The following is a 20665-nucleotide window of genomic DNA, read 5'->3' as shown; positions in this document are numbered from 1 at the left end:
AACAATCGAGATGGAGGCTGACTTCTTTCATTCCCCGTGTTTTCTTACTTTGCCTAGCTAATCCTTATCTATTCTCTAATACTCAATTCTAGGGGAATCCATATAGCCTAATTCCATTAGTGGGGTTACGTGCATTGCACTGAATGGGATTCGAACCCAATATCTACTAGGGAAAGTGAAGCTTTCTTTTGTTTGGAAATGGGGAAAGCTTGCTTGCCAGTGAGTGCGAGGGAAAAGCAAAAGCTTTAGCTTTATGGTGCTTTAAGTGACTGAAGCTTTATGGTGGCTTTTCGATGGAAAGCCTCCGGATCTAGTCAAAGAAAAGCAACCGACCATAGATAGAGATGGAAAAGATAGAGTTCTGTCAGCACGTTGACCTCCTAGCTAATAGGGATAAAAGCTTTATGGTGGTGCTTGCCTGTGATCAAAGTTTCTGATATCAAAGGAAGAGGGTTGGAAGGGTTCGAGGAGATGGTTCCTACGATTCGATTATTTAATTCCTGCGATTCGATTCTCGACTGACTTCTTTCATTCTCCTTGTTTCCTGCAAAGCCTAGCTAATCCTTCTATTATGCCCAATCCTTCTATTATACCCAATTCTGAAGCTTTAGGTGGGTGCAAGATGGAGCCGGAAGCTGGAAATGAAGTTTGCTTGCCAGAAAGCAAGAAACTGAAGCAAACCAGGAACCAGCAAGCTTTTCCATCTACCTACTAGAGATACAGATGTGTCAGCACGTGGACCACCTAGCTAATAAGGGATAAAAGCTTGCCAATGATTGAAGCTTGCTTTAATTGGACAAGTCTCACAAGGAAGCATAGAGATCACTTTTCCAGTCCAGGGGAAAAGGTTTGTGTGATTCTGGGAGAAGCTCTAGGTTTCACTCCTGGCAGGGAAAAGCTTATGCTTCTGCCTTCGGGAACCCTGCATACAATAGACATGAGTCGAGTAGTCGAAACAACCAGCGAAGATGGCATATTGGAGGAACAAGGACAACATATCAAAGGAAATGAAGACATCATATTGAAGAAATGTCCTCGTTTTCATCGGGATTTATACATGCCAGGTACGGGGGGAACCCCCTTGGGGATTCAACTCTCCGCTTCAGATATAGTAGTCGGGACAAATACTCATTTAATGGGTTAGGGTAAACAATGACTCCTGGGCTGGGGTTGGGGTTAGCAACAAATCCAGGGCTTGCTTTTCTAAGGGAAGGCTGGGTAAACGCTTCAGCTTTCCCGTGAAAACGCCAGTTCCCAACTCACAAAGGTATTGGTGGTCCTTTTGGCACATACTACGGTTGGGTCAGTGACTCACGTAGAGTCGTAACCAAGAATACTACTTCTCATCTATATCCCCATGTGCGTTGGTTACTGAGAGCCGGCCCTCCGACATGCCATTGTTGCATGGCAATGCATACCTCTAGATCCTTAAGGCCATGAAGAGAGGGGGACTAACGGCCCCACCGGTTGGCAAAGAAATCCAACAGCGGCAAACACATTCAAGAAATCATCATAGAAAGGTTGCTTGCAGGCCCTTGCTAGCCAACATAGTAACTTTCACCACCACGGTGAAGGCCACGGACTGATAATTGAACCATTTTCTTGGCTAATGACCTTGTGCCACTAGGAACCAAGGATCGATGACCCGTCGGCACAGTTAGCGCTACCTTTACTACACATATTGGAGTGCCTTAAGCAAGCATGGCCTTAATGAAAATGGCCAAAGAAGGAAGAGAGGTTGCCTAACGATAGGTGCGCATTAGCGAGCTAGTTGACAACACAATGCATTTGTCAGCTTGTCAACCGACCCCTTTCCTCACCTCCTGAGAGGCAACGCCCTTGGTTCCTTATTGATTGGCTTTCGCCACAATTGTGTGGAATCTATTTATGCAATTGCCAAGGTAACAAGGATAGTCAGCATTGCCGACATCTCCTGGAGGGCCGACCCCTACCTGCCTCGTGTGCTTTGTTAGGAATTGCCTCTCATTTTTGGGAAATTCCAGATGGGGCACGTTCCTCCTCATATGTTGGCCCCCGTTGCCTCCCCTACCAAGCTAAGGCTCCAATTGCTAGCATGAAGCAAGGATGAGAGATGAGGCCGAAGGCTGGCAAATCTAGATGTCCAGGATCATGGGATTTGAACCCCTTCTAAAAGCTTTATAGTAGCTCCAGATGTAAAGGTTGCAGAACGGACGGTACATGAATGGGAGGTATACATGCTCGCAGCATCCATGAATAATTACTAATGGAGTGATTGCTTCTGGTTCAATCACAGGGACCTGCTCGTTCACCATTTCCCTAACCCTTCTGAACACTAGAAAATGCCATTTCTCACTCTAGATTTCGACGTTGGATTCGAGGTACCGATCTTGCCATGCGGTCGCTATAACTATCTAATACCCTTGAAACTAGAATACCCTGGTAGGGCTTCCTTGTGGTGGGCTGCCAAGCTACAAGCCTCACCAAATGCTCCTATCTCTCGACAGAGGTCATGTGAGTGTGTAGTTGTGCTTCAGATGTTTGCAATATTCATATCAAATCCCAGTTTCCCTTATCCCCGGTGACCAAACCTAGAAAGAGCTAAAGGGAGAGGCGGAGTCTATCAAGGATGTCGATATTTTTCCTTGTTAAAAATCCGGGAAAATACAAATCGATCGATATCAAAAGCGTAGGGAAATTGATTGATTGCTGATTTCCTCTAGAAACCTTTTATAGGTTTCCCTATGATAAGTAAGTCTGCCCTTATGCCTCTGGTTCAGTCATTGTGATTTGAGAAACAGGCACGGCACAGATTTTCTTCATTGGTTTCTATACACTCTTTAATTATGAAATTTTTTTGAACCTATAGGTTGCATAGGTGCCAATATGCATCTCCATTAGTTATTAGTTTAAAAGACGCCTCTAGATGCCTCATCCATTAATGTGCATTTAGAGGGTGCATTTAGAGGCCAACACACACACACATGCGCGCGCATGCACGCATGCACACGCGCGCACACACATTTCTTAAACTTTTACATGCACACACAAAAACCCCCTTTCCCCTCTCTAGATAGACTCTCTGGAAAAAATTTAAATCCCCTCAAACCTTGATTTTCTAGGCTCTATTTCAAGGCTTCACACACACACACACACACACACACACACACACGTGCACGTGTGTGCATGCACACACACACACACATACTATGATGTTCTAATGTTTGGATGGTGGCAGGTACGTGGACCCTAACCTCTGAACCTGGACTGCCTAAGAATTCCACATCTTTTTCAATATTGTGTTTGTCACACTCAATATTATTAAAAATTCTTAATTTTGGTAGAATTTTTTGTAAACTCTAGTTGTTGCATTTTTCAACTTAGATGTCTTAAACATTTTTTCCTTATATGTTCCTCTCTTTTACTATTTATCCAATTTATGGAATTAATTGTATGGCTCAATTATTGATGGGACATTTTAATCTAAACACACACACACACACACACAAAATAATTTTGATTAGTAAATGTATCTCACGCACGCAGACACTTATTACACACACACACACACACACACACACACACACACACACATGTATACTTCCCCAGTTATGAATTATTCTTTTATGTACCCCCTGTGAAATCTCCCCTTTACATTCTCTTTTTAACCACCCTACACACCAAGCCCACTAATTGTCCCATACCTCCTCTAATCCCTTCTCAACCCATGCACTCATTCACTCCTTACTCCACTTGTGACTTAAACTTCACTTATGGCTTTCTATATTCCTAAGGAAAGCGATAATAAGTCGAGGAAAACATGCATTAGTTGTCTAACCAAACATAACTATGATGAGCTTGATCTTGTTGTAATCCATGGAGATGCCATTCTTGGACACACTATGACCAAGAATCACATCGTGTGAATTGACACTTGAGAGGGTTCAAGGATATTCGATACAACCTACACCTCTCAAGGACTAGCTTCTTTTGATGGGGCTCTCGGAATTCTACCCAATTCCATTGTTGTTCGATTGGCATGTACAGGGGGTGGATCCATCGCGATCGAAGTGGGTACTACGGTAGTACCGCCAAAACTACTCTAGTTTTAGGAAGAGAATGAACCAACGAGGCTGTAGACCCCCGACACCTACATCAATCTGTGGGACTCAAGCATTAGGGGTGAGGTTATATCCTCCACTTGTGTGCTTTGGATGCGTGCGTCGCCAGTCGTCGAAAGACTGGGTGATGAATTGTGTGAGGGGGCGCACCTCTAATATTTCATCATAGAGGTGGAGGTGGGAGCCCTCAAGTTGGCACTTCTAATGGTGCATAAGTGTACTATCTGGCAGTTCTTGGAATGACTGTAAGTCGGGGCACCACTAGACATTTTCGGGCAAGGAGGGAGGAGCTTGCGGAGCCTCATTGGCATTGTGTCGTTGGTAGCCGTCTGGACAAAATTGGTTGCTTTGAGCAACATGTTGAGAGCTTCTTCAAGGAGGTCGACCCGAGCCATAGAGGAGATGGACGGGAAACTGTGCGGTAGTGGTGTTAGAGGCATTGGAAGAATATTCGAGCAGTGTTGTGTGAGGAAGGGGAGGTTGGGTGGCTTGCTGGGTGGGTTGGGCGGGATCTAGAGGAGGTGGTTGTGGGATTTCGGTAGGTGGGGTGGTAGAATTAAATATTGTGATGGCTTCTTGGCCTTCCTCCTCGGCTAGTTCCTTGGGATATGCTACACGTATTGTTTCAAAATTGCTCACCAAGGACCCGAGTGAGTCTAGGAGAGCTTGTGGCACCTAGTTGAAGAGGATTATAATGCAGAGGGGGTTGTAGGTGGTGGACTAGTATGCCGCAAGATGCCCTTGAGATTGTATTGCGGAGATTCGGATGTAGGTCTGCATCCAATTAATGTTAGTTTGCAGACTTTTGGGGGTGTAGACCCACGGGCTCAGTTCCTCGGGCTTTGTGATTTGCATCAGATCATCGTTCATCAGATAATTAGTGGACTCATGATGATGTGACACAAGGCTTGGAAATTTAGTAGAATGGGATGGGCGGCGAGAGTTTGGAGGCTAGAGGGGCGAAGAAGTGCATTTGGAGTGTCTGGGTGGTAGTGCGTGGTGCGAGTGTGTAAGTGGCGAGTTGTACGGAGACCTCCCTGTACATTCCAAACTCTTGTTGCTCCCGGTCTTCCAACCCTAAGTCTTTTGGTTGATTGGGGGTGCGTTGTCGTTCGTTCAGCTCTTGAAGGGACACCGTCAGTGCTCATTCTTGTGCTAAGAGATCCTGTAATGTTTGGATCTAGCGCTCATAGTTCTCCTCAGTCCTGACGTGCTATGCCTCAGCCCGCGCCTTTTGCTCCAGTGCTGTTTTGAGACTGGACTCCACTTTGTCGGCCTGGTCCATGAGTGTTTGGACCCATTGTTCTCTCGTACAGAGCTCATCCTTGAGCTTCGTGATTTCCAACTCAAGCTCTTCAACCTTTGTTCAGTACTCCTCTGCTCTGTTTATGGCCGTTTGCTCTGTGGCTTGGGCGGCAACCATCATTGTGTGGGCTGTCGTGCACGGAGAGCTATGTCTAGAAGAGAGTTGCTAAGAGCTGTGCCTTTGTAGAATTGTTTGTGCCACCTGTGGGAGCTGCGCCATTGCTTTGAATAAGTTTTGCCCCATCTGGTCAGCACATGAGAGGAGCTTGGCTGACATGTGGCTGTAGCCACTTGGTGCTCGATAGTGGCGTGTTGCAAAATTGAAGAGCCTCTGTTAGGCTTGCCCATGGAGAGGAGGAGGTGCTCGTGTGATGAAGGATGTGGTCTCTTCAAGATGGGCCGTTGCTGAGGCTGAGACCTGTGGTGAAGCGAGGGTTGTCGATGTGGCTTTGGCTCCTAGGTGGAGGCCGATGGTGACTGTTTCGTCGCCTAGGAGGTCTTCGGTTAATATGGGCTTCTGTTGAACCCTTTTGCCCTATCGTGAGCATCTGCTCATTGGAGTCATAGTTGATAGCTTAGGAATTCCTGCATCTGGCAATCCTCGTATTGTGCGAGCAAATGGCTTGAGTCTAGTTGTGCAAGACGGCCGACCGGAGTGGCATTAGGCTCTGTTCTCGCTTGCTTGGGCTTGACCTTTTCTTCTTCTAGCTCTATTTGAGCCGGTTCCGTGGTGGCAGACTTTTTGGCCAACCCGAAGCCGACAAGCGGATGCTACTACAACATGTAGAGAATCAGCATGTAGAGCATTGGGTTGCCGATGATCTCCCCGTGTGTTTTGAGGTCATCTCTCATTTGGTTAGATAAATAATCTGCCCAATTCGTGACTTGGGGGTCCGCCAACCACAAGAAGATATTGGGCACGATGGACTGATGGTGGTGTGTGTGCCTTACTTGTGTTAGCCATCGCAAGGCCCTTGCCGGTCTTTCCTTCTCTGGCTTGATAATTTCACTGAAGTCTGAGATGGATGGATGGAGCTGATATTTTGAGTCACTGATGGAAGGCACAATCATATAGAAGCGAGTGAGAGGAAGTGTTTTTGAAAAGCATGGGCATTTTAGGCTGCCTTGCTTTTTCATAGAATTCACGAGGGGAGAAACAAAAAGATTAACAGGCATTAAGAAGCAATCAAAGTGATGCACATTCCAAGAGAGGTTAAAAGTCCATCCAAAGCTAGCTTTAAACCACAATCTGATAAATTCTATTACCTTAGAGGTACATATGTCCTTACTGTAAAATCACACTTTTTGACTCACTTTGCAAAACATTAAACTCTGAACTTGAACAAAAAAAATACATTGTGCACTTGTCAAATAAATAAGCTCATAACTCGTACAACCTTCACTTTGTGCAGCCACTTGAACATTCACTCGAACTTTACCTACCAAGCCTTGGCAATTCGTGCTCTATGAACTACAAGCCTATATTTAGCCGCATATAGAAATTCATAGTAGAAAATCAATGGATTACTTAAAACACATAGGTGAACACCTGACGCTACAACAATGAAAATGCTCAAGCCTGGCAATTATCATCATGCAAAACCAGTTCCATATACCTAGATGAATCCAGGAACATTCCCAAACTCATCCTCTAAAAACACAACATAGTGCAATTTCAATCTCATGATAGTCACTCACAAGGTTGAAAACCATAAACTCCATCATGCATAGCAGGGACTAGCTACTATGACATCCCCACTGACGTCATCAACGCCCAACAGTGGGTGTAGACCATAGTATAAAAATATGCTCTCACACATACAAATCCACACACCCACACATACTTGAGCATCCATTTATACAAAGTCTTCGTACTGAGTTTCTGTCGGCACTCCGGAGGTGAAGGGCAGACTCAGCCATGATGAAGGCTAGCACTAAAGGAGAAGGCTAATCAAAAGGTAGTCCAAAATCTCTTCATTCAAGCTACAACTGCTTGTGAAGTCTAAACATTTTCATTTTAGCCTCTCCCCAACGAGCATCTAAATCTAAATCTAGCTGATAGGGCAACGCACCATTTAAGATAGAAAGAATTATCACAAAACCAGCAGGCCGCAACTTGGACGAAAACTTCACAAGGTGAAATTTGCATGTCCGCTAATACGGCAGAAGCATATACCTAGATGAATCCAGGAACATTCCCAAACTCATCCTCTAAAAACACAACATAGTGCAGTTTCAATCTCATGATAGTCACTCACAAGGTTGAAAACCATAAACTCCATCATGCATAGCAGGGACTAGCTACTATGACATCCCCACTGACGTCATCAGCGCCCAACAGTGGGTGTAGACCATAGTATAAAAATATGCTCTCACACATACAAATCCACACACCCACACATACTTGAGCATCCATTTATACAAAGTCTTCGTACTGAGTTTCTGTCAGCACTCCGGAGGTGAAGGGCAGACTCAGCCATGATGAAGGCTAGCACTAAAGGAGAAGGCTAATCAAAAGGTAGTCCAAAATCTCTTCATTCAAGCTACAACTGCTTGTGAAGTCTAAACATTTTCATTTTAGTCTCTCCCCAACGAGCATCTAAATCTAAATCTAGCTGATAGGGCAACGCACCATTTAAGATAGAAAGAATTATCACAAAACCAGCAGGCCGCAACTTGGACGAAAACTTCACAAGGTGAAATTTGCATGTCCAAATTATCAGAACCCCCAAAACAACCCAAAAAAGGTGCATTGCTGCAATTAAATGCAATACCATACACAAACACCACAAAAGACAAACAGTACCATTGGAAACTTGTTAAGATATGTTAGAACCCCCACCCACTGTCTCTATTCACATGGTCATTGTTCCACAACCCTCGTAACTTAATACATACTTGCCCCATCATGCAAATGGATCTATTTGCCACAGCAATGACCACTCGTCAATCTCCCCTACCTATGTAGTAGGCAGCCTTGAATTTCAAGATTTGCCAGGTACCCACCAATCATACACCTGAAGCACCACAAGGGACTCTCATACTAAGAAAAGAATGTATTAAGCTTGTATCCTTAGGCTTAATTTGTCCTGAACTGCCAACCTTCTACCCAATCTGCAGACTTAGCACTTCCTAAGAACCAAAAACAGCTAGATTAGTTTGGCATTCACTCTATAATGCTTGCTTTTGAGTGCACAGGTCTTCCACCTACATATCTGTCCCCTCGTGAAGCACAAGAGAGGAAGAAAGTCAATAGTAACTATGAGGCAGCTTCCAATAAGCTCTTCGCCCACATATTCTGAAGGCAAACTTTTCAAAGCCCGCTGAGTGCTTTGCCCACAAATATTCCTAAGACAAACTATCAAAGCCATTAAATGGAATACTGAGAAAATGATACTTCCATTACTAGGCTTCTTACAAGTTTTGCTACCCCAACAGGTCAATAACAAAGGAACGCTACTGGGCCATGACATACAAAATCTAGAAACTTAATTGAATTTTGAAAAAGTCTCTGCATTGCACATTGCCAAATGCAAAACTTAACTTTACATTGAGCCTGGAATTGTCCAAGCATGCTTAAATTTCTCGTACAGGTAACACACTGCACATAGCTAGCTTAAGCCGTGCACCCAATGTGTAATTTCATGTCCTCACCTCAAACTTAGGTTAAGATAGCACCGCTAAGACATCAGTAGCTTTCACAACAATATACTGACTTCCATCTTTCGACTTGAAGTCATTTCCAGCATATTTAGAATACATTACTGTATTTCCAATGACTAAATCTAAAGGCTTCCGGGTTCCATCCTCGCCGTAAGCTCCTGGTCCAACAGCTTTGACCTGCACAAGACATAAAAGGAATGTATGTAAGACTTTGATCTTCAAGAAATACTATCCTTGGACAAGGAAGAGAACTTTCATGCTAGCATACCGTTCCAATTACAGGCTTCTCCTTGGCACTTTCAGTCAGTAAAATGCCCCCCGCTGTCTTACTCTCTGTTTCCGCTACCTGCACAGCAATGCAACTTTATAAAACCTCCCCTCTATTCTCTCAACGAACATTATCCAAATGCTCATTGCAAAACCAACAGCTAAATCCTATGCTAATCCCACTTCAAAGGGTATCTGTTCCCTTACTATATGAAATCCCCATTCACATTTTACTGTAAACCAGCACTACAACGACATTTACCTCCCCACCCAAACAAAAATGGAAGATTTTCCTACCTCAATCAACACTCTATCGTTCGATGGCTGTAGATCTTTGATATCGTCTGTTTCCAAATAGCCTACAATATCATCTTCCTTCAGTAAAAGATGGCTGACGCCATTAAATTCAATCTCTGTCCCCGCATATTTGGAATAAATTACATTTTTCCCATTCTGCAGCCAGGCAAAGAAGTAAAATGTCATGAATCCAAAAGAAGAAGGGCTCTGCCACATATCACATAAGAAACAACCTTCAATAGGTTCTTTGGTTTAATATTTTCAAAACTTCTTTAAGGAATCCAACGAGGACTAACAATGATAGCCCACCGTACTTTTCTTTAAGGAATCCAACGAGGACGAACAATGATAGCCCACGGTACTAAGTACCATATCTCATTCGGATCATCCTGGTCGCTGGCAGAACTGACATCGAAACTCTTTGCTAGGAAACTTTCTTTTAAAACGTGAATTCTTAACAGCACTGGTCAATCAAATTGCGATATAGCGATTTTCAATGATGACAGAGAGTAAACTAGACTTATACAGTCAACTTGAGAAAGTTAGCAACCTGCACACTTAGTTCAACTTTCTTGTTGCCAAAAGTTCGTCCTTCACCAACTGCAACAACTTCACCCCCTTGTGGTTTGGACTGACCTGTTGTCGGTAATAAGATGCCTCCCACAGTCTTTTCCTCCACCGTTTGAATCTTCACAAGAACTCGGTCGCCGAGCGGCTTTAGAGTCGTAAACTGGAAAGCCAAAGAATCACCTTGCCGAGTAAGAAAACGCCGCAGAACAAGGACAAGTTTCGCCAAAAAGGAGAATCCTCTTCGTCTTTTGGGTTGGAAGTGCCACCATTGGATCTATAAAGCAGGGCAGGGCGGCAGAGCGAGGTTCAAAGAAAAAGAGGGGTTGGAGTCAAACACGTTAATGCATACCTTGGGGGCGACAGCTGTAGAAGCGCGGATGGAAAAGGAGCAGAGGGGCGTTGAGGGGGGGGGCAAGGAAAGGGGTCTGGAGGGATGGAGCTGCAATCCGAGGAAAGATTTGAAGGAGGAGTGGAATGCAGGGGCTGCAGCGAGCTGTGAGGCGGCCATGATCAGGCACAAAAATGGGAGGAAAAGAGCAGATGCTAATGAAGATGAAGACGAAGAAGAAGAGAGCGCAAACAAGAAAGAAGAAGATGAAGATGAGCAGAAGCTCGGAATCCAAAACCCTCTCCTAAAGGGCTAGAAGAATCCACCCCCACACACACACACACATCGGGTTCACACCATCTCATATGACTCCGCCGCCACGAATCAATCCGTCGCGGTGTGTGGTTTTCACACCATCTGCCCTGAGTAGGTTTACTGGTGGCTCCAGATTGAGCAACTTAGGGTGAGTTCAGACCATCCGTCCACCCATGGAGGAAGAGATAGAATTGAAAGATGGCCGCCACCTGTGGTAGTTTACACCAGCCCGCAAGCATCTGGCTATATCGCCAATGTGCGATTGGTGTAGCTGTCGGAAGAGATGGAATGGGGCAATCATGTAGCGATTAGAGAGGTTGGCCATGGAGTGGGCGGCCTTCATGGGCCAAACACAACTTTTGTGTGTGTCCAATCCTTCGTATTGGGCCTACTAGGACAGCTAGCGTAGGAAAGCCCTTTAAGGCTCGATTCACACCATCCGGATGCCGAACTTGCAATAGGGGCATCCGACCAAGGCGAATTGTGAGTTGGTTGTCGAAAATCAGCACCCACTTGACCAAGGGCTAGTCACCCTCAAGCTCGACCATCCTCCAAAAGATGGTGTGAAGGGTGGGAAACTTTAGCAGTTTGACAACCCATATGACACTTCAGACAATAGAGAGGGAGGAGAAAAAGAAGGCCAAGAGAGTCAAGGCTTCACCTCCAAAAGGGAAATCAGATGTATCATGGCATGAAGGACCCCACCAAATCCATAAAGGCAAGGGAGAGAGCCAAGTCTGGCTTAGTGCTCCAGAAGAATGGAAGATTCATTAAAAAGACCGATTCCAGGAAATCTACCAACAATAATAGGACTCAATGTAGACACTTGACTATACATGTGTCCCTTTTGCAATATTTTAAAGGAATGGCACTTTGGAATATCAAAAAAACACCATTGCTTGGTATTTATCGTTATGGATTGATGAGCATTTTTTAATGTGTATATGTGGAAACATTGCAAAAGCTTAAAATATGTTAACTTGTATGTGGATAACTTCATCATTATAGATTTGTAATGTGGATGAATATGGTTCAATCATATTCCATGTCTCCGTCTATATTGTATGTGAATGACTTGCTTATTACAAACATTGATCAATCATTGCTATATGAAATCAAGTATGATGCAAATGTTTCAAAAACATGCTAGATATGGCAATGATGTGATGTTGATGCATATAGAGGTGTGGAATGGACCTAAACTCAATCTCATCATAGAACCAACATGCAATAGAACTTTTTAAAAGGTCCAACATGCAAAAACCTATGGAAAATAACTCAAAGTAACTTTGGAACTTCACCAAAGTATTTGCATAGCTATATGGACAATGTGTAAGAAGTCTAATATACTTGATGCAGTCTCATCCTCATGTTGCATATGTAGTTGTTGGACTGGTGAGCCCTTTTATAAAATGATGTGGTAATTTCATTAGATATCTCAAAAGAGGTCCTTGTGACACATCAAAACTACTATTTAGTTTTGGTTGGAATCTATCAATTAAGGCACAACTTTGTTACATGATTATAATGTAGATTTTTGGGCATGACTTTGATGATGCAAATACCAACAATAGATTATTGTCTCGTTGGGAATAGCAATCATTGCATGATTTGCAGTATGAAACAAATGGTTTTTAAAACATCATTATGGAATTTGAATGCAAGATACTATGGTTAGTGAATCTAGGTCTATATCAAGTAAGGCTCACAATCATTTACTATAACAACAAGCATTATATTTCTTCATAATCTTGCTGCTCATACAAAACGTGTTAAAGTTCATCATGATCTCTTTTGGAATAGGTTGGTGTTTGGGATTAAATCTCAAATGCATGATTGGATTTGATTATGCGATTGGGAATTAAATCTCAAATGCATGATTGTCTAAAAGCTATTATGGCTAGACAAATTAGTTCAAGCACTTCTCTATATCATATGCAAAAGCCTTGGAGAGGCTCAACAACACGACGTTTTTCTTCTATTACACTCATGTTTTTTGTTGATTCACTTGATGCATGTGCAACTTTCTCAGATGCAAGCTAAGATGCATTTACAACTTTCTCAGATGCAAGCTAAGATGCAGTTCTTTATAGCTCTTTTATAGAGCAACCAACCTAGTCTAGTTGAGCTCTTTTTTTCTATGAATATTGTTTTTTCTTTGTTCTTCATGAGAGTCATCTACTTCTCTTTTTTCACATGATCTCTTAGTACACATTGGTAGAGCGTTTTCATCTCTTTGCGCTATGATATTCTACTCTTGTCCCTATGCACTCATTTATTGAAGACATTTGGGTATGTTATGGATGAGGCTCATGACTATGATTCATGATATAGCTTGCTCTTGATTCCAACAGTTGGTATCAGAGCAAGTCTTGTGAGGAGCAAAAGTATAACTTTTTCTACAACCAGGATACAAGTGTCTATGGTTGTTGAAACTCACAAATATGAATCCAAGGTCTCCCAGTTCTTCTTTCAACTATTGCATGCAAATCTAGATCCAAGGTCTCCTAGTTATTCTTTCAACTGTTGCATGCAAAACCAATCTTCAAGTCTTGGGTTGCTCTATTTCAATTTGAAAGATTGATTATATCTGGTAGCATGGTGCACATACAATTTGAAAGATTGATTCTATTTGTTCTTTGGGCAGCATGGTGCTCGTACATGTGAAATAAAGTGAGGATCACCAATTTCTCATCTTTTCAAGTTGGTTCCTTCTATGTGAGCTCATGACAAGTCACTCTTGTGTGAGTAGTTTTATATTTACGGTTGTATAGTGATAATGTAATTCTGACATTTTGTTGGCCTAGCCCATTGTTGATTAGTGAATTGGAAGATCAAACCATCAACATCTTCACAAAGGCTTTAAATATACACAAGTTTTCAGTACTTAAACCTAAGCTAGATTGGCTCAATTCAAGTCAAGCATTAAATAGGATGTTAGAAATCAAGGTTTTTGATGTACATCTCCTATGCAAATATTGTGTGCACAAATGATAAGTTGTTAGTACTAGATTAGCATATGTGCATTGTAACCTAATAAGGTCGTATATATATTCATTTGTGGATAACGATAAGGAAAGAGTAAGTTATATAATATGTAGCACATGGCCTATGTTGCTCCTTTCCATGATTTTGCCCAATCAACTAGTAGTAGCTATCAAACAAGACGCTATTAAGGACCAAAGCCTATAAGTGGATGTCTATTTACTAAAGTACGAGTGAATTCTATTCATACTCTAGTAGATCACCCTCAAACAAGTAGCTATTGAAGGCTAGAGCTCTTAAGTTAATGGTAGTGGCTTGGAATCTAGATTGCATGTCATCTAGAGGCTTGGAATGTGCAGGTCATTTGTGCAAGATCTAAATCTTCTGGTGATCGAGACAGAAAGAGGATATGCTAGTCTATAGAAGGAGAATTAAGAATTTCAAGGTAATATTAAGGCATTAAATAACACAACTTTAAATGCGGAGATTTCAAAGTTACAAAAAAATTTACTCTACATGAAAGACATTCCAATGCATGCATGCTTGGGCTAGCGGAAATTGTGTTTGATAGATGAACTAACTAAGAAAAGTGGGTCTTTGTGGAGCATCAATAAAGTCTTGTAGGACTATCTTAGAACTTGTCTATATCCATGATAAAAGCTCTAGTGCTTTAAAAGACATGTTCTCAAAGGCTCTAGAGCTTTGAGAGAAGTGTTCTATAAAAAACGTTGGAATCTACTATATAGCTTCTAAATTTTAATTCAATTAGATCAATTATATCTAACTCAATGCATAAAGCTATGGAATGTTTCATTATAGCTATTGTACAAGGAGTGTGTGATACTGCCGTCGTAAGCACGAGGGTATACTAGCTCATATTTAAAAACTTTAAAAAAGCATCCCTTTTGTTGGGACAAAAGATAAGGCCCCATTACCAAAGTCAATAGATGTAAATAAATCTTGCTATGTTCTCAATTTGGAGTCTTGAAGTTTAATCCCACCACATCATCCAGTGATCCTGAACCACCCTCCATACGATCGCCCTATGCTTGCAGGCTATTACCACATGTCATGTCGTCCCCATTGAAAGAAGAAAGAATTTCAGGAAATTCATAGGGCATTAAGGAAATCTATAACTATCAAGGTTTACGGACCTCCTCACCTCAAATGCTAGCTTTGTAAGGGTGGTCTCCTAGGTCATGTCAATGTGACAACTCACTATTTCAAATGGGGAGGCATGAGATCCCCTTGGAGAATAACAATTGAGGCCATGCTAGCACTATATATAGCTATTGGGACCTACTTTTTGGATCTCTTTGATGATACTTATCTTGCAAACACAAAAAGTGAGTGACCATTGATGGGAAGAATATGTAAATAGCATTTAGATTTGAAAGAGGGAAGGATGCTCCTCCAAAAAGATATTAAATATCAAAGTTTCCTTTTGGGATGCACAAAGTTTCCGAATTGTAGATATCTTCTTATGGAATTATAATTAAATCTTGCATCTTGTATGGAGCACAGATAACAACTTCACTTCTTGCAATTATCTGCTCATTTTCAAAGTTTTATTGGGTGCTAATTGCATCAATTTTTATGATTGAAACATGTTATTAAGGCATCCATCTTATTACAAATTGCTATATACACAGGAAGGCAATAAAAATGAATGTGCAAGCATTTCAAAAATATCATATATCTATTCAGGCGTGCAAGCATATTGCTTGTAAGAAGAAATCACATATGAAGCCTGAACACCAATAGACACTACTCTACCTATGTTCCTACCAGTGAAAACTCTTTTTTTTTGGGATAGCATAGAGCGAATGGTCCTACAACCACTCGACTAGTACCAAAAATAACAAAATGATGCACACAAGTCACTATGCTGAATTCATTACAGTTCACACCTTTACTCCTTGATTACACACAACTCCACTAAGCTTTTTCTAGACTCTAGACCTGATACTTGTGCAACTTCTAGCATGTCATTAATCCTCATCTCTCCAGCAACATCCAGCATCTTAGCTCAAACTCCATATGTGGCTACGTTGTGCTACGTAGCTTCATCTTCCCAGTTTCTCTCTTGAACTTGGTTGGCTACCGTGTTTGGAACTCAACCTCCTCATCTCATTAGCAACCCTACTAGGAGCATCACCTTTAGCACCTTCGAGAACAATCACACTTCCTTTATGAGTTAAGGTCTCAACTTGCCTATGGTCTTGCACTTGGCGGTGGTGTCAATCCACTATGACTAATGACACTCAAATTGGCCTTGCATTTATAGAGATCACACTTAATTTCTAGCCAGTTGGCTAAACTTAAATCAATGCTCTAGTTCATGATTTAAATTGTCATCAATATTTCATATCATCCGAGTCCAAGTTGCCTACAGAGTTACTTGTCATTTGGATCCAATCTAAGACTCTTTTGTGGAACCTATTTTGGGATGCTTGTTGGGCTATCTATCATCTAGGTCCAATCTTGGACTCCTGAGTCCTACCTTCCATAGTTCACTAAGAAGGCCTAATATGGTCTATCACCTGCCTTGTTGTCCTCATATGGGGGCTCACATGCGAGGCCACGGTCTTTAATACCCCCTCTAAATTGACTTAATGTGGGCCTACACCCAAGGGTTACATCAGATGCTCCATCTATTCTCTAGACAAAGCCTTGGTGAAAATGTTGGCAGGGTTTTTCTCCATTGGGTAGTAGATCAAGTCCATTAAATCATGTCAATTAGCTCCCTATTCGAATGGTAATGAGCCTCGATGTGTTTTTTCATAATGTGGGACACTAGGCCCTCCATGATCATTATGCAACTCTATTTGTTGCAATATATCTCCACTTCTTCATCACTTCGGAACACCTTCATGTCTGTCGAAGTCCAACCAAGCCATACTTGCTAATTAGTACCTTGCTTTGTGGAAGAACGAGGCATAATGGTCTTCCTCTTACTAATTCATGAGATGGCCCCATACTTGCTAATTAGTACCTTGCTTTGTGGAAGAATGAGGCATAATGGTCTGCCTCTTACTAAGTTAAGTGATACCATACTTGTTGCTAATTAGTACCTTGCTTTGTGGAAGAACGAGGCATAATGTTCTGCCTCTACTAATTCATGAGATGGCCCTAGCACCTAACATGAAGCAGTATATATACGTGGATCACTACATGTCCACTTCTCAACACAAATTCCAAATCACAAAACCGATGGAAATCTATTCCACTTTGGTAGGTGATTTCATATTTGGTGGGACACTTAAAATACCAAAGCACACAAAAGGAATGCTTTTCAGTGTGGATGTAAATGGTAGAGCAGTCCAAAAGAGAATCCAATATTGGGCTTCTAAATAATTAGACTCCTTATTAGTTGATGATATGGGGTCAAGTCTATCGATTAACATTTTTGGCATTAGAGTGATTGTTTCCTTGCAATACTCCATTCACCATCATTTCAATATCTTTAAACAATATTTCGCTTGAGAGATGAAGTCTTCTATTGGATACCATGAAAGAAATGAATCATATCGAGGTTGGTCATATTAAACTTTGTGAAGAATCTTCTTGTCATGATCCCTATTATCATTAGATCATCATCGTACATGATCACCATCAATCTCCCATTGAATGGAGATATATTAAATCGATTCTTCAAAAGTAATTGTCAATCCTCTAGTGTGCCACTCATGGGGCTTGTTTTAGCCCATACAATGCCTTCTAGAGTCTGTGCACTCTATCACTTTGGATCCAAGATCTAGGTGGCTACTCCACATAGACCTCCTCCTTGAGATCCCATTTAGAAATTCTCACTTGAGATCCCTCTAGAAGATGGACAACTCCAAATGAGCTGCTAATGCAACCACCATTCGAAGCATCTTCATTCACACCATGGGATAAAACCTCTCATCATTAATGAGTCCTTTTATCTATGTAAACCACTCAAACAATAGCCTAGCCTTATACCTATGAAGCATCACGTCCAAATTTAACTTGACCTTGCCTTCCATAATTTGGTTTTGTTGAGAAAACCAAATAACTCTTTGTGCTTTGGCCACAGTGAGAAGGCCAAATACATATTTGTTAATAGCCACAGACATGGAGCACGTTGACGAATCTGGCCCTATGGTTTTTGAGCTGCAGACAGCTCAGGATCGAGCTAGTCGTGTGGGTTTTGAGCCTCAAATGGATTAGGACTGAGGTAGTCTCACTGGGATCATCCAAATTGGCAAGGATAACACAAGAGCCATTTGGATCCCGTATGTGGATAACACAAGAGCCATTTGAAGACAAAGAGAAGGTTGAGAGAATCAGCATAGGCCTTGGCACCATATGGGCCCAAGTGGTTGTAACAAAAGAGAGACGAAAGAGAGTGGTAGAAGGAATAGGGTTGGCCCTCCCTTCAAAAAGTGACTTGATTACAAAATCTAGCCCCAAAACTCTGTACACCTATCCAAACTTTGTACACTTATCCAAACTTTGTACACCGATCCACCTACTGCGAATCAAATGATTGACTTTGGTCTCCATTGTTGTATGCACAAGTTTGGAATACAATCTCCCTCTTCTCTTCCAAGACTGTCTTTGGGTGTTCTCTTGTTTCCCTTGTAGTGCCTTTGTGTTTGCCACTCCATTCGCCTTCATTCTCCTCTTCTCCTCCCCTCCCATCTCCCCTTTAAAGCCTTCTTTCTCTCATGGAAACACATTGCAATTATCTGAGAGCTGCTTGAGTGACACTTGCGGATGGCTCGTGCTTTGCATTTCTCTCACAAGGAGTAGCTTGGAGTGGGGGCTCCATTGGCATTCCTTCAAGATCCCCACGTCACGTGGGTCGGCATTGAGAAGCCACATCTTTGGCGCCACTATCGAGGGAGTTCAAGGTATGCTTTTGCATTGCACTCGTTTTCTCTCGTCATTTACCCATTGCTCATTGCTTCAAGCTTAACTAGGAGCATTGATAGTGGAGTTGTAGGACAAGAATGAGTGAAGAAGTGTGAGTTTTGGATGGAAAAAGATGAAGGTGTCATTTTCTTTTTGGAAAGCATTTTGGATCATGTGAAGCTCGTTTTTTATGTTTTTTAGTGTTTTGAATTGATAGGAAGAGAGTTTAAAGATTTGCTAAGGTGTGTGTGATAGCAAACTCCAACAAAAACACCCAAAAGTGATGTTTTGAGTGATTTTCGAAGTTGGTTGGAAGGAGAAACTCACATTTTGCAAAACACCCCATTTGTCATTCAAATGTTGTTGTTTTTTGTTGCTTTTTGGCATTGAGTAGGTAGACTAGGTAGTTTGGCATTCCCCTATCACAAAAAAACTTGAATAGAAACTTCAAAATCATCAAGAATCATCAAAAAACAGTTGGTGACACTGCGAGTTTCTATCCCCACGACCCATCGCTTTAGCTCGCTATCCCATGACCCGTCGCGTTAGCTCTATCCCCACAACCGAACACCTGTCAGTCGCCTAATCCACCGCCTTATTTATGACGTGTCAGGGTCTACTATCTCGTCGGTCTGATAGGCATTGACCCGTGGCCTTAAGTCTATTCCCTCCCGTTGCCATATTATTAACCCTACGACCGTTGCCATCCTAGTATCCCTCCGAGGCAACCATCCCGCCGACCATTGCTTTATTGCTAACCCTACAACCGTTGCCTTAAGGCTATCCCTACGTCCCGTCGGCTTACAGCTAACCCTCTGACCGTTTCCATACTCACATCCCGCCAACTTGAACATCCCGTTGCTCGTCGCTTTAACACTAACCCAACGACCGTTGGCATACCAATCTCATCCTAACCTGCGACACATGTCAATTGCTATCCCTACACCCCATCGCCTTGAGTCCATCCCTATGCCTTGTCGCCATACGGCTAACCCTCCGACTGTTGCCTTAAGTCTATCCCTACGGCCCGTCGGCATAAGTCTATCCCTACGGCCCGTCAGCTTACAGTTAACCCTTCGACCATTGGGATAGCTCTGGGAACAGACTCTTTGTAAAGAATACATAATTGAATTTGAGGCATGGTGTCCCTCCGCAAAGATCTCATACATGCCTTTGAGGTCTGGAAGAATTTTGTCCAAGGAACTCGAGCTCGAGGATAGTATTTCAAACTTTGCATACCCCACTTTTGGCCCAAGTTTGGAGTCAGCTCCAATAAGGAGCTCAATTCCCAGCTCTCACTTAGTGTTAAGGCCTCGACGAGGGGATCCCTCTAGCTCTGACAAGACTGAGAGCTTGAACGAGGGAATGCAGGACCCCGCTGGCCCGAGGGCCACCTAGAAAAGTGAAGGACATCAATTTTGTAGTAGTCGTTGTCTAGGGACTGCGGAGTTTGCGAACCCACCCAAGTCAAGGAGGTCAACATGGCAACAAGCTCATGATGACAAGATGAATCAAGTCAATAAGAGGGCCTCCCCACACTCATGCTAAAGCTAGAACTCTAGCAGCGAGATGTTGAGCCAACATTGCAAAAAGCACGTCCTCATGAAAGCTCAGCTTGTGACCTGACGAGGTTGTTGCAGGTTGTTTTAGCAAATCGGAAAGAAGCTCGAAGTCTGTGCACCAATCGCAAGGCTTGGGCATTGGAATGGAGGGCTAGAATAGGCAAAATCCACAAAGCCAGGCCAGCGGTCAAATGCTGGGCGGAGCATGCAGGAGCGAGGGGGATGCAAATCCTCCATGCCAGTGGGGGTGCACTGCACGGGGAGGCCCTCATATGTCAAACAAACAAAGGCGAGTTGAATCAAGTCAAGGAAGTCAACATGGCAACAAGACAGACAACAAGCTCCTCATGACAAACAAGTGATGAATGATAATGATGATGTATCTATGGAGC

At 42.6% G+C, this 20665-nt stretch overlaps 1 protein-coding gene across 1 annotated transcript; it reads right to left on the bottom strand.

Annotated features, from left to right (window-relative positions):
• Positions 1-8877: 8877 nt before the first annotated feature.
• LOC147900161 (20 kDa chaperonin, chloroplastic-like) lies at positions 8878-10821 on the bottom strand. The gene is made up of 5 exons (XM_087376846.1): positions 10552-10821; positions 10183-10362; positions 9633-9788; positions 9337-9414; positions 8878-9245 (listed from the first exon to the last, which is right to left on the bottom strand). Exons 1-5 carry the CDS (start codon positions 10708-10710, stop codon positions 9072-9074), a joined length of 747 nt encoding a protein of 248 aa, XP_087232972.1. The 5' UTR covers positions 10711-10821; the 3' UTR covers positions 8878-9071.
• Positions 10822-20665: the final 9844 nt, after the last annotated feature.

This window comes from Dipteris shenzhenensis, chromosome 7 (assembly GCF_047967505.1).
Source record: "Dipteris shenzhenensis isolate YYH24624 ecotype China chromosome 7, Dip_SZ_1.0, whole genome shotgun sequence".
In the NCBI taxonomy this organism is placed as follows: Eukaryota; Viridiplantae; Streptophyta; class Polypodiopsida; order Gleicheniales; family Dipteridaceae; genus Dipteris; species Dipteris shenzhenensis.
Note: the sequence above shows the minus strand (reverse complement) of the source record. Positions and strands in the feature narration are given on the sequence as shown.

Coding starts and splice junctions, on each gene's coding strand:
- LOC147900161 (XM_087376846.1), bottom strand. CDS start 10,710: ATGGCCGCCTCACAGCTCGCTGCAGCCCCTGCATTCCACTCCTCCTTC. Junction 9,415..9,632: donor ACGATAGAGTGTTGATTGAG/GTAGGAAAATCT, acceptor ATTGCTGTGCAG/GTAGCGGAAACAGAGAGTAA. Junction 9,246..9,336: donor AGAAGCCTGTAATTGGAACG/GTATGCTAGCAT, acceptor TGTCTTGTGCAG/GTCAAAGCTGTTGGACCAGG.